At 45.9% G+C, this 13,836-nt stretch overlaps 2 protein-coding genes across 2 annotated transcripts; one reads left to right on the forward strand and one right to left on the reverse strand.

Annotated features, from left to right (window-relative positions):
- Positions 1-2,544: 2,544 nt before the first annotated feature.
- LOC112096797 lies at positions 2,545-5,371 on the forward strand. The gene is made up of 2 exons (XM_024180624.1): positions 2,545-3,199; positions 4,249-5,371. The coding sequence occupies exon 2, from the start codon at positions 4,389-4,391 to the stop codon at positions 5,364-5,366; it is 978 nt and encodes a 325-aa protein (XP_024036392.1). The 5' UTR covers positions 2,545-3,199; positions 4,249-4,388; the 3' UTR covers positions 5,367-5,371.
- A 1,189-nt stretch (positions 5,372-6,560) lies between these two features.
- LOC112096786 lies at positions 6,561-10,328 on the reverse strand. Its single transcript, XM_024180492.1, has 4 exons — positions 9,995-10,328; positions 8,649-9,409; positions 7,314-8,525; positions 6,561-7,052 (listed from the first exon to the last, which is right to left on the reverse strand). The coding sequence occupies exons 1-4, from the start codon at positions 10,326-10,328 to the stop codon at positions 6,561-6,563; spliced, it is 2,799 nt and encodes a 932-aa protein (XP_024036260.1).
- Positions 10,329-13,836: the final 3,508 nt, after the last annotated feature.

Below are 13,836 nucleotides of genomic sequence, written 5' to 3' on the forward strand. Positions count from 1 at the left end.
ATTTTTGAAAGGCATCATAACAATGAGGATTCGGACTGGGCCGAGTCATTCGGCCCGAATATCTACAAATGATTCATAAAACCGTTAAATAATGCAAAAATTTGACTAATTAACAGAATATTCGGAAGGACAAGGGGTCTTCGAATATTTTGAAAAATGTACCAATACGGGATGAGGAAAATATCATCTTTTTAATAGGTAGCAAACCGGGAAAAAAAAAATCCATTAAAATGTTGATAAACTTTTTTAGTATCTTATTTTCGTCGAGTGGAATATACATAATACCCTTCTGAATAAAGATAAATTAAAAAAAATATAATTCGAAGTTATCCAAATATTATTAAACAAATCTAATTTGATTTTAGTAACGTTATCTTTTTCCTTTTTTTTAACAGCAAAATATAATTTCGAGCCTATTTTGGGCCCAATATAAGTGTATAATACGTTAATGTTCTACAATCTTCGTTAATAGATAAGTAAGAGCCATGCTTAGCCCGAGTAATTCATAATTGTTTACTGAAACTTAATTATATTCATTTAAAAAATTAATTTAATCCTAATTATTAATAGGGTACGTATATTAATATCAGCCAGCTATTGGTGTCTTACAAGTTACATCATTGATGTGACTGTGAAGCCCACACCCACAGGGCACAGGCATCCAAAATTGGAGTTATTAGCACGATTTTCAATTCCTAGATAACAAAATCATAACATGATGGGCAACCTTTGTTAACATTATCATTAAGACACTTACTATGTGTCACATGATGAACCCAAACAAAATCACTTTTGGAATTTCACAAATATTTTAATTTTGTTTGGCACTCACTGATTTTTAAATAAAACTAGTTTAATATATGAATCATGCATGAATATGACCTGCTAACTTCTATTTCACAAAAACAATTAATCTCATCCCAACTGCACATTTCACCTAATTCTTTTGTATTTATCCATGCTTATAAAAACAAAAAAAAAAGAGCATAAAATATTAGAACAGCCTTGTAAAGAATCTATATTTTCAAATATTTAACAATCAAAACCAAAAAAAAAAAAAAAAAATGTAAAACAAAACAAAAGGTTCACACCACTAGCTGAAATTACATTGTACAATTTGTTTCACTTTTTTACATAAATCTTGAGAAATAAAATGTAACATAAAATGTTACATTTAATTATTATAAGAGAAAAAGAAACAATTAATTATTAAAAGCTTTTACATGAACATAGAGGATCTAGGCGCAGGCCGATCCACAGAAAGGAAGCTAGATAAAGAAGAAACACTTACAACGGGGACACCAAAAGTTGTTTCCATGAAGAGCCTTTGTTGGAAGCTCTCTAAAGTTGCACTTGCATCCCTAATATCCTTCACCAGCTGGGTATAATATTTCTTAAGCTTCCTCAGCATGCATGCATAATGCAGCTTTAGGCACCTTAGCCTAATTCTCCTTAGAATCCTCACTAGGAAGATCCCCCGCCGCGGCTTTTTGCCCCCGAGCCGAATCACGGGTGGTTTACGCCGCCTTAGGAGGAGCCTCCGGTTGCCCGGCGGTCGGATAAGGGCGGCCCAGTGAGTTTGATTTGGGTTTAGGGGGCTGGCTGGGGAGTCCAGTGCCATGCGAGTGGCCATGTTAGGAAGGTTATGTTGAGAAGAAATTAAACGGAGAAGGGATTATATATAAATAAATAAATGTAAGAGAATGAATTATAAACTATTACAGAGTTGACCATGTATGGACAAAAGCATCTTTTGATTTGCGCACCTTAACAATATGGGATTGTGGTTCATTGATTACTTTGCATATAATTTTTTATTTTTGAATTTTTTTTCCTTTTGGGCATCAAAATATTAAGATCATATACAGATTTTCATATATAGTTCGTTGTAATGATTGGAGAAAAACCATATTCAATATAATAAAATGAAAAATAATGCTATTTAAGGTAATAATGTATTTGTAAGAATTACAAAATTTCGGTTCCACATTTGACCCTACTTCGTAAAGAAAAATCCACCAATTTCGTCCAACAATATGATTCATATGGCTTTTGTTGATGCGAGATTCCGGTTCTCCTCGTTCTACGACCAGGATCCCTGCTCGATCAACTCTACCACGACCAGGAGGTCTCCTAGTAATGCTTCTTCTCCGGATGTCCCTGCACACACAGACAAGTCAGAGTACGCCGGTTGTTCTCCCGGCGCAAACCCTCCGACGCTCAAGTCAGATATGAAGGTTCGGGGAACGCTTGCCACAGGTCTTATGGCTTTTTTGTGGTTTTCTCTTTTATCTTAAAAATGCTAACCCTTTTACCTTCGTTGGCTACCTTTTTATAGGCTTCCTCTGAATCTCAGTCTTCCGCTCTTTTCGAGACGGTATGGGACTCCAACTGCTGCGTTATGGGCAAAACATGGGATCTAGCGTGTTACGCCACGGTTCAGGGGAAAGCGTGGCTGCCACGGCTCTGTGAGACCTTGCGTGTTACGCCACGGTTCTGGGGAAAGTGTGGCTGTCATGACTCCGTGAGATCTTGCGTGTTACGTCGCGGTTCTGGGGAAAGCGTGGCTGTTGTGCCTAGGTTCTCGTGCTGGAGAGCGCGTCTTGCCAACTGCCGTCGACCGGGTCTCCTCGCCTCTCGGTCTCTAGCCGGAATGGCCTCATGCCTTTTATAGGAATTGGCCTCGCGGACGACAACATCGTGGACGAGCAGGATGTTTCTGCTCCTGTTCTTCCACGCGCCAGGCTTTAACGGAAAACACCGGTGCGCAGAACTCCGCCATCAGATGTCTGCTCGTCATTCCTGGTCCCTTCGACGCATTTGTCCCAAACAGTATCCCTCCCAAACACCGGTCCCCCAGTTTCTGGTGTTGGGTAATGTAGTGGACCAGCAGTAGAAACTCGATAGTACTCGCTCGCGTGGGTTTGGAAAAGGCTGCCAGGAGTCATGTCGCATTTAATTGCGGACGAGGTGACGTGGCAGAAATCCCCCCCTCCATTTGAATTTCAAACCGACGGTTACGGGATTCTCGGAATATGCGTCATTAAATGCTGGCAGCCCAAGAGTTTGCTTCTCAGTAAGGAAACCCAAAATCTTCAAACACGAACTCGTCATTTTCTCCATTCTTGTCTCTCCGGCGAATGAACCTCGGCGCCAAAGCTGTCATCCCTGTCTCTCTCTGACCGAGTCCCTGCTTCAGGTATTTTTTCTATTTTTTTTTTTTTTTCGGTATCGGTTAGTTGTAGGTAATCTCCTTTCTCTCTGCTTTGCTTGAGGTTGTAGTTGGCGGTGGTGTTTTGGTTAGAACTTAGGATATGTCGAAGGGTAAGGAGAAGGTCGTTGAGGTTGGTGACGACGAACTAGGTTTTTTGCCTAGTCTGCCCGCTGATTTTGCTTTTGATCCCGGGATCCCCTTAGAGCCCATTAGGTCTAGTGTTGGTACTAGCGCTAGGAGGATGTCTCCCCAAACAACCTCCTCGAGCGACAGTAGCGATGAAGAAGGGTCTTCTGGATCGGAGAACACTTTGAGTGAGGGTCAAGGGGATGATTCTAGTGAGGCGTCCCCATCAGGAGCATCACGACCAGAAGAACGGGGTACAGTAGGGGGTAGAGCCTTGTCGCGTGATTATGCCATTGACTACATGTCGTGTACGACCACGTTTGACGAGCTCAATGACCTCCGACTTAGGTATAGTATTCCTGGTGAGATACCTCTTAGGATCCCAGGAAAAAAGGATACACCTAGCCGGCCTCCCAGGGGACACGTTACCCTGTATCTGGAGAGCTTTAAGTATGGGCTGAGGTGTCCCTTGCAGCCTTACTTTGCCCGGATACTTAACGGGCTAAATCTGGCTCCTGGTCAGCTGAACCCCAACGGGTGGAGAGTGCTCTCTGGTCTGTTCATATTGTGGGACAGATGTTGCCAAAGCGAGCCCACGGTTGATGAGGTGAAGCATCTGTACCAGCTGAAGAGCAGCCCTAAAGATGCCGGCTGGTACTACTTCCAATCTGGTACCAAGAGCAGGAAACCCATAACTGATCTTCCAACTGGTGGTGGTGGGACTTGGAAGAGGAAATTCTTTTTTGCTGGGGGTCCCTGGGGTCAAGTTGCACAAATAGACGGGAAGGATTGTCGCGTCCCACCCCGTTTCACGGTCCCAGGTTGCCTGCTCGCTTTAGATGTCTTGTATCCATAATTGTTCCTGCTGTATTGGTTTGTCTCTAACCAAGTGTCTGTTTGTGCTGTAGTTTCCTGGGGTGTTCACTTCCCGCTCCGACCTGGTCTGCTTAAACGGGTCGAGGCTGTATTGGCCAATTCCTGCTCGAGCCGAGAACTGCTATCTACATACAACTTCCTCGAGTCTCGGTTGATACTTCCTGGCCATAAGATGGAGGACGCAGTGATTGGAGCTCTGACCAGGAAACGCTCTCGGCCTCCAACAACCGATAGGGACCAGGACAAAGATGCTCCCGCTGCGAAGCGAAAGAACATCGTGCAGCAGGTTCCTCCCTTGCAGGCTCTCCCTCCTGCCTCTGCTAGAGTCGGGGAATCCAGTAGAGCGGCCACTGATCCTGCTTCCTCTTCTCCACCTGTTGTGCCTCGGTCCCGCTTACCCGACAGCCGACCAGAACACTTGGTTCCCTATCTCAATGAGTTGTCTAAACTCGTGAGCAAGAAGGACCTGGAGGGCTTTGACGGTTGTACCCTGGGCGAGCTGGTGGGAGCCATGCAGTACAGTGCTTTCCATCTCAGCTGCATGGCCACCTACTATAAGGCCAAGGTTGGCCGTTACGACAGGAAGATGAAGGAGGACATTCAATCGGCGACGACCAGAGCTGACGTTGCCGAGAAAAAGGCGGGGGAGCTAAACGTTGAGAACCTCAAGCTGATAGAGCAAGAGTCCCTTGCTCAAGCAAAAGCCATTACACTCGAGGAGGAGCTGACCAAGGTTAAGGAGGATCTCCAAGGGCAGAGGGCTATGTATGAGGCTCAGCTCGAATCTCTCCGCGATTCCCACCGAGCTCATGTAGAGAACTTGGAGAGGGAGGCCGACAACCAGTACGACCAGGGACTTCGGCATTCGTATCGTTGTATCATGGCCGTCCTCGGGAAGCAACACCCTGATCTGAAGATGGATGACCTTGCAGCTGGTGTTGCTCAACATATGGACGAGGAGGCGGCCAAGGAAGATGCCGAGGGGTTAGAGCCGATCGTGATTGAGGAGGGTAACTCTCCTCCTCGTGCAGTCCCTGCTGATGTTGGCGAGGCGAGCACCCCCCCGGACGCAACTGGTGATACCCCTCCCGCACCCGAGGAGGTCCAGCCAACCGATGCTGCTCGGCTCACTGACCCACCATCTTTTTGATATATTTCTTCTTGTATTGTAATGAACAACGTTTATGAAATTTTTCCCCTCTGTTAGCCATTAATAAAAATGTTGTTGATTACTATCTCGTGTCGTACTCATGAATTAATTTTCGTCTGAAACGCTGATCGCTTCTGTCTCGCCGTAAGACAGGCTTTGAGACTTGGTGAGGCCTTTGCGTGCCGTAGGAAACTTTCCAAATGCTTTGGAGCCTGCTCGCCTTCTCGCGAACGAGCAGATCCTTGCATGCTGGGCTTTTGTCTGGCCCTAAGACAGGCTTTGAGACTTTGTCGAGCCTTCGCATGCCTTAGGATTTTCTTCAAACGATTTGGATTCTGCTGCCTTCTCGTGGCCGAGCAGATCCTGGCATGCTTGGCTTTTGTCTCGCCATAAGACAGGCTCTGAGACTTGGCGAGCCTTTGCATGCCTTAGGATTTTCTTCAAACGATTTGGATTCTGCTGCCTTCTCGTGGCCGAGCAGATCCTGGCATGCTTGGCTTCTGTCTCGCCATAAGACAGGCTCTGAGACTTGGCGAGCCTTTGCACGCCTTAGGATTTTCTTCAAACGATTTGGATTCTGCTGCCTTCTCGTGGCCGAGCAGATCCTGGCATGCTTGGCTTCTGTCTCGCCATAAGACAGGCTCTGAGACTTGGCGAGCCTTTGCATGCCTTACGATTTTCTTCAAACGATTTGAATTCTGCTGCCTTCTCGTGGCCGAGCAGATCCTGGCATGCTTGGCTTCTGTCTCGCCTAAGACAGGCTCTGAGACTTGGCGAGCCTTTGCATGCCTTTGGATTTTCTTCAAACGATTTGGATTCTGCTGCCTTCTCGTGGCCGAGCAGATCCTGGCATGCTTGGCTTCTGTCTCGCCATAAGACAGGCTCTGAGACTTGGCGAGCCTTTGCATGCCTTAGGATTTTCTTCAAACGATTTGGATTCTGCTGCCTTCTCGTGGCCGAGCAGATCCTGGCATGCTTGGCTTCTGTCTCGCCATAAGACAGGCTCTGAGACTTGGCGAGCCTTTGCATGCCTTAGGATTTTTTTTTTTTTTTTTTTTTCGGTTTCAAGCGAAATAAATTCGTCGACGTTACATTAATGGCAGGATTTGACTTACATGAAATTGTTCGGACATAAGACATAAAAATAAAAGATAGACAGCATGAGCAGAAATTGCTTTAAAATGTGAGCAAGTCTTACTGGAAGTATTTTCGGAGGTGTGCTGCGTTCCATGGGCGTTTCACTTCGTGGCCGTCCGCGCGAACCAGCTTGTAAGCTCCGGGCCCCGCTATCTGCTTGACTCTATATGGCCCTTCCCAATTCGGTCCCAGCACTCCTTGAGTCGAATCTTTGGTGCTCTGATTCACTCTTCTCAGTACCCAGTCTCCGACCCTGAATTGCCGTATGTTCACCTTCTGGTTATAATACCGAGCAACCCTCTGTTGGTAAGTGACTGATCGCTCGGCTGCTTGTTCCCTCCTCTCCATTAGCAGATCAAGATTCAAACATATCTGCTCGTCGTTCTCCTGCTCATTGAAATGATCTGTCCGGTGTGTGGTCGTTCCTACCTCAGCCGGCACGACCGCTTCATGTCCGAAAGCCAAAGCGAACGGTGTCTCCCCCGTTGCGGTTTTGTGGGTTGTTCTGTATGCCCATAGCACACCTGACAGCTCGTCAACCCACGCACCCTTTTTTGCTCCGAGCCTGGTTTTCAGAAGCCTCTTGACTGTCTTGTTGGCTGCTTCTACTTGTCCATTCGATTGGGGGTGAGCAGGCGAGCAATACTTCAGCTCTATCCCGAGGTTCTGGCAGAAATCCCTGAAGCTGTGATTATCGAACTGCCTGCCATTATCCGTTACCAAGGCATATGGGATCCCGTATCGACAGACCAGGTTTCTCCACACGAAGTCTGTTGTTTTCTTCTCTGTGATCCTGCTAAGGGCTTCTACCTCTATCCACTTCGTGAAGTAATCTATAGCGACTATCGCATGTGTTGCTGCTCCTCGTCCCTTTGGCAATGGGCCGATCAGATCAATTCCCCATTGAGCGAATGGCCAAGGGGAGGCCATGGAGGTGAGCTTCTCTGGTGGTTGGTTAGAAAAATTTGCAAAACTCTGGCAGCTTGCACAGCTCCTGGTCTTCCTTTGCGCATCCTGGTGCATCGTCGGCCAGAAATATCCCTGCCTTAAGACCTTGTGGGCCAGGGACCTCCCGCCAGAATGATTTCCGCAAATTCCTTCATGCACTTCCCTCAGCACGTAATCCGCGTCGTCATCGTCCAAACACCGAAGGAACGGTAATGTATATCCTCGTCGATACAGTACCCCATCGATCATCGTGTATCTCGAGGCCTGAGCTCTAATCTTCCGAGCCCGTAGCTTATCTGGTGGTAAGACCCCGTCTCTAAGGTACGAAACTATCGGGTCCCTCCACGAGCTTTTTTGTTCTATCCGCAACACCCCCAAATTTTGCTCGATACTCGGGCGAGACTTTACTTCTAGGGGGACCGACTTTGGCATTTTTGGGTCGGCGACGGCTGCCATCCTAGCCAAAATGTCTGCTCGACTATTCTGCTCCCTGGGGATTTGTATCACCTCCACTGCTTCGAACTTCCCCATCATCTGCCTGACTATCCTTAGGTACCGTTCCATCTTCTCCTCTCTTGGTTGGAATCTTTCACTGACATGATTCGCAACCAGCTGGGAATCGGTTCTGATCTTAACTCTGTCCGCTTTCACGGCCCTAGCCAATTCCAGCCCTGCTATCAAGGCTTCATATTCTGCCTGGTTATTTGTGGCTGCAAATTCCAACTTTACAGCATAAGAGATCTCCTCCCCCTCTGGGCCTTCCAGGACAATCCCTGCTCCTGAACCCCGCTCTCCTGATGACCCATCCACAGATATCTGCCATACTTGAGTTTCGTCGTTGCCTATATCTGCATCTTGCTGATCCAAGCATACTTCAGGCTCCGCGAACTCAGCTACGAAATCGGCCATTGCCTGGGCCTTTATCGCCGCGCGGGGTTTATAGTCTAAGTCGAATTCGCTCAGTTCTACAGCCCATTTGACGAGCCGACCAGAGGCATCCGGCTTGTGCAGAATTTGACGCAATGGCTGGTTGGTGATTACCGAGACCGGGAATGCTTGAAAGTACGGCCTCAACTTCCGAGCAGCAACCACAAGGGCCAGTGCCCATTTCTCCATCGTTGGGTATCTGGTCTCAGCGTCGAGCAGGGCCTTGCTGGTGTAGTATATCGGATACTGAATTCCTTCTTCCTCTCTCACCAGAACGGAACTGGCGGCCCGATCAGATACCGCCAAATACAGATTCAACTTGTCCCCATCCCTCGGTGTGGACAGTAGCGGAGCTTGCTGCAAGTAATGCTTCAAGTTCCGGAAGGCTTCCTCGCATTCTGGGGTCCATTCCGTTTTCTTTCCCCTCCTTATCACTTGAAAGAATGACTGACACTTATCTGTAGCCTTGGATATGAATCTGCTCAACGCCGCCAACCTCCCCGTGAGGCTCTGCATCTCCTTCAGGTGTCGAGGAGACGTCATTTGCACAATCGCCTGGATCTTCTCGGGATTTGCTTCAATCCCCCTATGGCTCACCATGAATCCCAGGAATTTCCCGGACTCGACCCCGAAAGCACACTTCTCCGGGTTGAGCTTCATCTTATACTTCCTCAAAAGCTCGAACGTCTCCTCGAGATGTCTGACATGTTCCTTCGGGACTTTGGACTTGGTGATCATGTCGTCCACGTACACCTCCATGGTTTTCCCGATCAAGGGCTTAAAGACTTTATTCACCAGCCTTTGATAGGTGGCCCCAGCATTCTTGAGACCGAATGGCATCACCCTGTAACAGAACAGACCTTGGTTAGTGATGAAAGCCGTGCTCTCCTCATCCGGCTCGTACATGGGGATCTGGTTGTATCCCGAGAATGCGTCCATGAAGCTAAGCAGACCATGTCCAGCCGTTGAATCTACTAGCTGATCGATCTTTGGTAAAGGGAAGCTGTCTTTTGGGCACGCCTTATTGAGGTCTGTGAAATCCACACACATCCTCCACTTGCCGTTCGCCTTCTTTACCAACACCACGTTCGATATCCACTCTGGGTAATTAACTTCCCGAATGAACCCTGCTCTCAGAAGCTTCTCCACCTCATCACTTACAGCCTCATACCTCTCCTGGTTGAAGCACCTCCTCTTCTGCCTTACTGCCCGAGCACCTTTCTTTATTGCCAGCCTATGACATGCTACCTCTGGGTCAATCCCTGGCATGTCCTCATGTGTCCAGGCAAACACGTCGGCATGAGCCTGTAAGCATTTCACCAACTCCTGCTTTTGCTCTCCCTCAAGTCTCGACCCGATTCTGATCGTCTTTCCCGGGTTCTCCGGTCCCATGCTTACTGTTTCCAGATCCTCTACGGGTTCTTGTCTGCCAGTCTTGTTTTCCACTCGGGTATCGAGGGATGTTATCTGCATCGCCTCCCTTGCTGCCGAGGAGTAGCAGCTTCTTGCGATCCTCTGGTCTCCTCGTACCACTCCGACTACCCCATTCACCCGGTACTTTAGAGACAGATAATGGTTGGACAGCACCGCTTTGCTCATCCTTAAAAATGGCCGACCTAGGATCATCTGGTAAGGACCTTCCTCGTCCACTACGACGAAGTCCAGTATCATTGTTCTTTCTGTCGGGGGGCTCCCGATTGTGATAGGCAGTTCGACCACGCCCAGAGGGACCAGCTTCCCTCCTCCGAACCCCTTCAAGGAGGTGTTGGTGTATTCCAACTTCCGGTCGGCTATTCCCATCTCTTCCAAAGTTGATTTAAATAGCACATCAACTGAGCTCCCCGTATCAACCAGTATCCGGTCAAACTTCTTGCTAGCGATCGTGGCCTTGATGACTAAAGCGTCCTCGTGGGGGTATAGAATCCCTTCCTCATCCTCATCCGTCCACATGATTGGCACTTGCCTGACCCTTGCTCGTTTGGCTGCTGGGGTGTTGAAGAGTATCTCTTTACTGGTCATGGCGTATCTGGCATAATTTTTTCTCGATCTGTTCGAATCTCCAGCCAACGTTGGGCCCCCAGCTATCACCCTCGCTGCGGGCGGCTCGCGTCTCATGATTCCCCGTCCAGCATTATCCTCCAACCAGGGGCTCTGTTCCTCCCTTGCATGTCATCAATTATTTGCGCTAGCCTTCGCACTTCCTCCTCCAGCTGTCCTGCGCGACCAGGGTCGCGCGCTGCAGCTTGATCCCGCTCTCGCTCTGCATCATGTAAGTGTTGCCTCAGTTCTGTTTCCTCTGCGTTCACCACCCCGTCGCCCCCGTCACAAGTCTGTCTTACCGGGGACTGCTCTCTTTCTCTATGAAATTCTCCCCGCAGAGGTACGTTACCTCTCTCACCGCCAAATCTCCCAGCGGTTCGACTTCTCTCCGCACTATCGGTACCTGGTGCCGCTCCACCGCCTCTCACCCTTCCCTCTTGGGTTACCCTTCGCTCGTTCCGCAGCTCATGCAGGATGGTTGTCAAGGTTTCCATCTGCTTTTCCATTCGCTCCATCCGGTCGAACATGACTTTTTCCCGTGCTTCGCTGATCACCTCCCTCAGCGTCACGGAATCGTTAAGCCTTATGTCACCCCCTTGTGCGCTACTTCCTCCTATCTCCATTGACTTTCGCTTACTCCACCCCTCTTCTTGCTACCGACAGAAGCTTTTTGCTCTGGATCCCCACAGACGGCGCCAAAATGTTGATGCGAGATTCCGGTTCTCCTCGTTCTACGACCAGGATCCCTGCTCGATCAACTCTACCACGACCAGGAGGTCTCCTAGTAATGCTTCTTCTCCGGATGTCCCTGCACACACAGACAAGTCAGAGTACGCCGGTTGTTCTCCCGGCGCAAACCCTCCGACGCTCAAGTCAGATATGAAGGTTCGGGGAACGCTTGCCACAGGTCTTATGGCTTTTTTGTGGTTTTCTCTTTTATCTTAAAAATGCTAACCCTTTTACCTTCGTTGGCTACCTTTTTATAGGCTTCCTCTGAATCTCAGTCTTCCGCTCTTTTTGAGACGGTATGGGACTCCAACTGCTGCGTTATGGGCAAAACATGGGATCTAGCGTGTTACGCCACGGTTCAGGGGAAAGCGTGGCTGCCACGGCTCTGTGAGACCTTGCGTGTTACGCCACGGTTCTGGGGAAAGTGTGGCTGTCATGACTCCGTGAGATCTTGCGTGTTACGTCGCGGTTCTGGGGAAAGCGTGGCTGTTGTGCCTAGGTTCTCGTGCTGGAGAGCGCGTCTTGCCAACTGCCGTCGACCGGGTCTCCTCGCCTCTCGGTCTCTAGCCGGAATGGCCTCATGCCTTTTATAGGAATTGGCCTCGCGGACGACAACATCGTGGACGAGCAGGATGTTTCTGCTCCTGTTCTTCCACGCGCCAGGCTTTAACGGAAAACACCGGTGCGCAGAACTCCGCCATCAGATGTCTGCTCGTCATTCCTGGTCCCTTCGACGCATTTGTCCCAAACAGTATCCCTCCCAAACAGCTTTTATTGCAAGTATTTGTTTTTTTCAATAACTCAAAAAAAAAAAAAAACTTCAATTTTTGTTTGTTGATCAGAAAATATATAACAAAGAGTATTGATCAGAGACAATTTTCCAAGAAAGGTGGCCTATATTTACAATTTATTAGTTTCAGGATAATGTGCATGACGTATACAGTGACATCAATTTTAAGGCATGGAACGTGGCACTAAAATATATTATTAATTGTTCAATTAATAAATTTAAATTTTTAATGAATTATTAGAAGAGATTATTGTACTTGACCACTAAGCTACCTTTGCGATGCTAGCTAGCCATGTGAGGTGCTTTATACACGAATTACTTAGATTTTTTGTGAAATGAAATTTGTTGTAGCGCAGGTATTAATTCATACAGATAGGATACTTATAATTTAATATTTAAAATATAAAATGGTGAGTATAATTAGACGTCATACTGTAATTAAGTTTATTATGACTTTGGCATTCCGCTGAGCTCGTATCTTTGACTTAGGACTCATTTAGAATTGTTTTTAGTAGGCTTAAAAATGATTTTAAAAAATTAAAAATTAACTTTGGTATTTGTTTTTTTCTTTGTTGGTTAAATAAAGAACCTCTGCGAAAATTAAGGTTTAACAACACGAGGAAATATAGTCCCTAAACAAATCATTATCTAATCAAGTCTTGATATCCGGGAGACGGGTAATAAAATGATGAAGGCCAAGAGGGAGAGTAAGGGCATGACTAGCGATGAAGTCCGCCACAAAATTAGCTTCACAATAAATATGGTGCTCAGCCGCCTGCCAATTATGGGAAAGAAGACCAAGAATATCATTGACGAAGGGCAAGGTAGCATTAAAGCTTTTCTTATTAAGCACTGAGTAACACAACGGCTATCAATCTCAACCACCAAACAATCTTATACCCACTTGCCAAGCCAAGACCAGAGCCTGGTACAAATCCCAAAACTCTGCAATTCTTACAGAGCAACTACCAATATTCATGCAAAAACTACCATGCCATCTACTAGTAGCATCTCTAATCAAACCACTTGCTCCTGCCAAACCGGATCTCTTCCTGGCACCATCAGAGTTTAGCTTATAATACGGCCACTGAGGAGGAATCAACCAAACATGTTTTGAACTCTCAACCCGCGATCACTTTGAAAAAATGAAATTATATTTGTCAAAATCAACCTATTCTAGAATAGATTTAGGAAAAAAAAAAAAAAAGGAAATGAGTAACATTTCAAAATCTTATTTTAAAAATAAATTTTATACTTCAATTTTTTTTATATAAATCCCCACATATACTATAGAAACGCAAACTTATCTTCATTCAATTAGGAAATAAAATCATTAAATTTAAAGAGATTATTACTATTATCATCTATTATGAGACAACAAAATATAAGAAATAAAATTGATAACATATAAATATTTTTTTAGTTACCATTTATTACATATACACAATAAATAAAAAATCACACGCACACACGAATCCATATATATATAAATCTACAAGTAAATTTTGATTAATATTATGTCTCTTTTAGTTATTTGTATTCTTATAATAGTTTAGCATTAAGATTTACTAAATATATAAGACTAATTTTAAAATTTACAGCACTTTTAAAAATAAATTTATAAATTTTACTAAATATTTAGTTGATTTTTTCATAATTAATTATTTTTACAACAAAATTAATAATAATTATTTTAAAAATTACAACAATACTGAACTGACCATTAAAGTTGAGGGCAAAGTTCAAATCTCACAATGACAGTCTCCCATCTTTCGTATTTAGTACTTATTAATACCTATATCCTAAACTACTTTCTTAAAAATTTGCGTATCAAAAGGATTCTGGAGAAAGTTGAGAAAAAAAAAAGATCTAGAAAATGTTGTCACAACAATACAAAAT

The sequence above is a fragment of the Citrus clementina genome, unplaced genomic scaffold (assembly GCF_000493195.1).
Source record: "Citrus clementina cultivar Clemenules unplaced genomic scaffold, Citrus_clementina_v1.0 scaffold_7, whole genome shotgun sequence".
NCBI classification, from domain to species: Eukaryota; Viridiplantae; Streptophyta; class Magnoliopsida; order Sapindales; family Rutaceae; genus Citrus; species Citrus x clementina.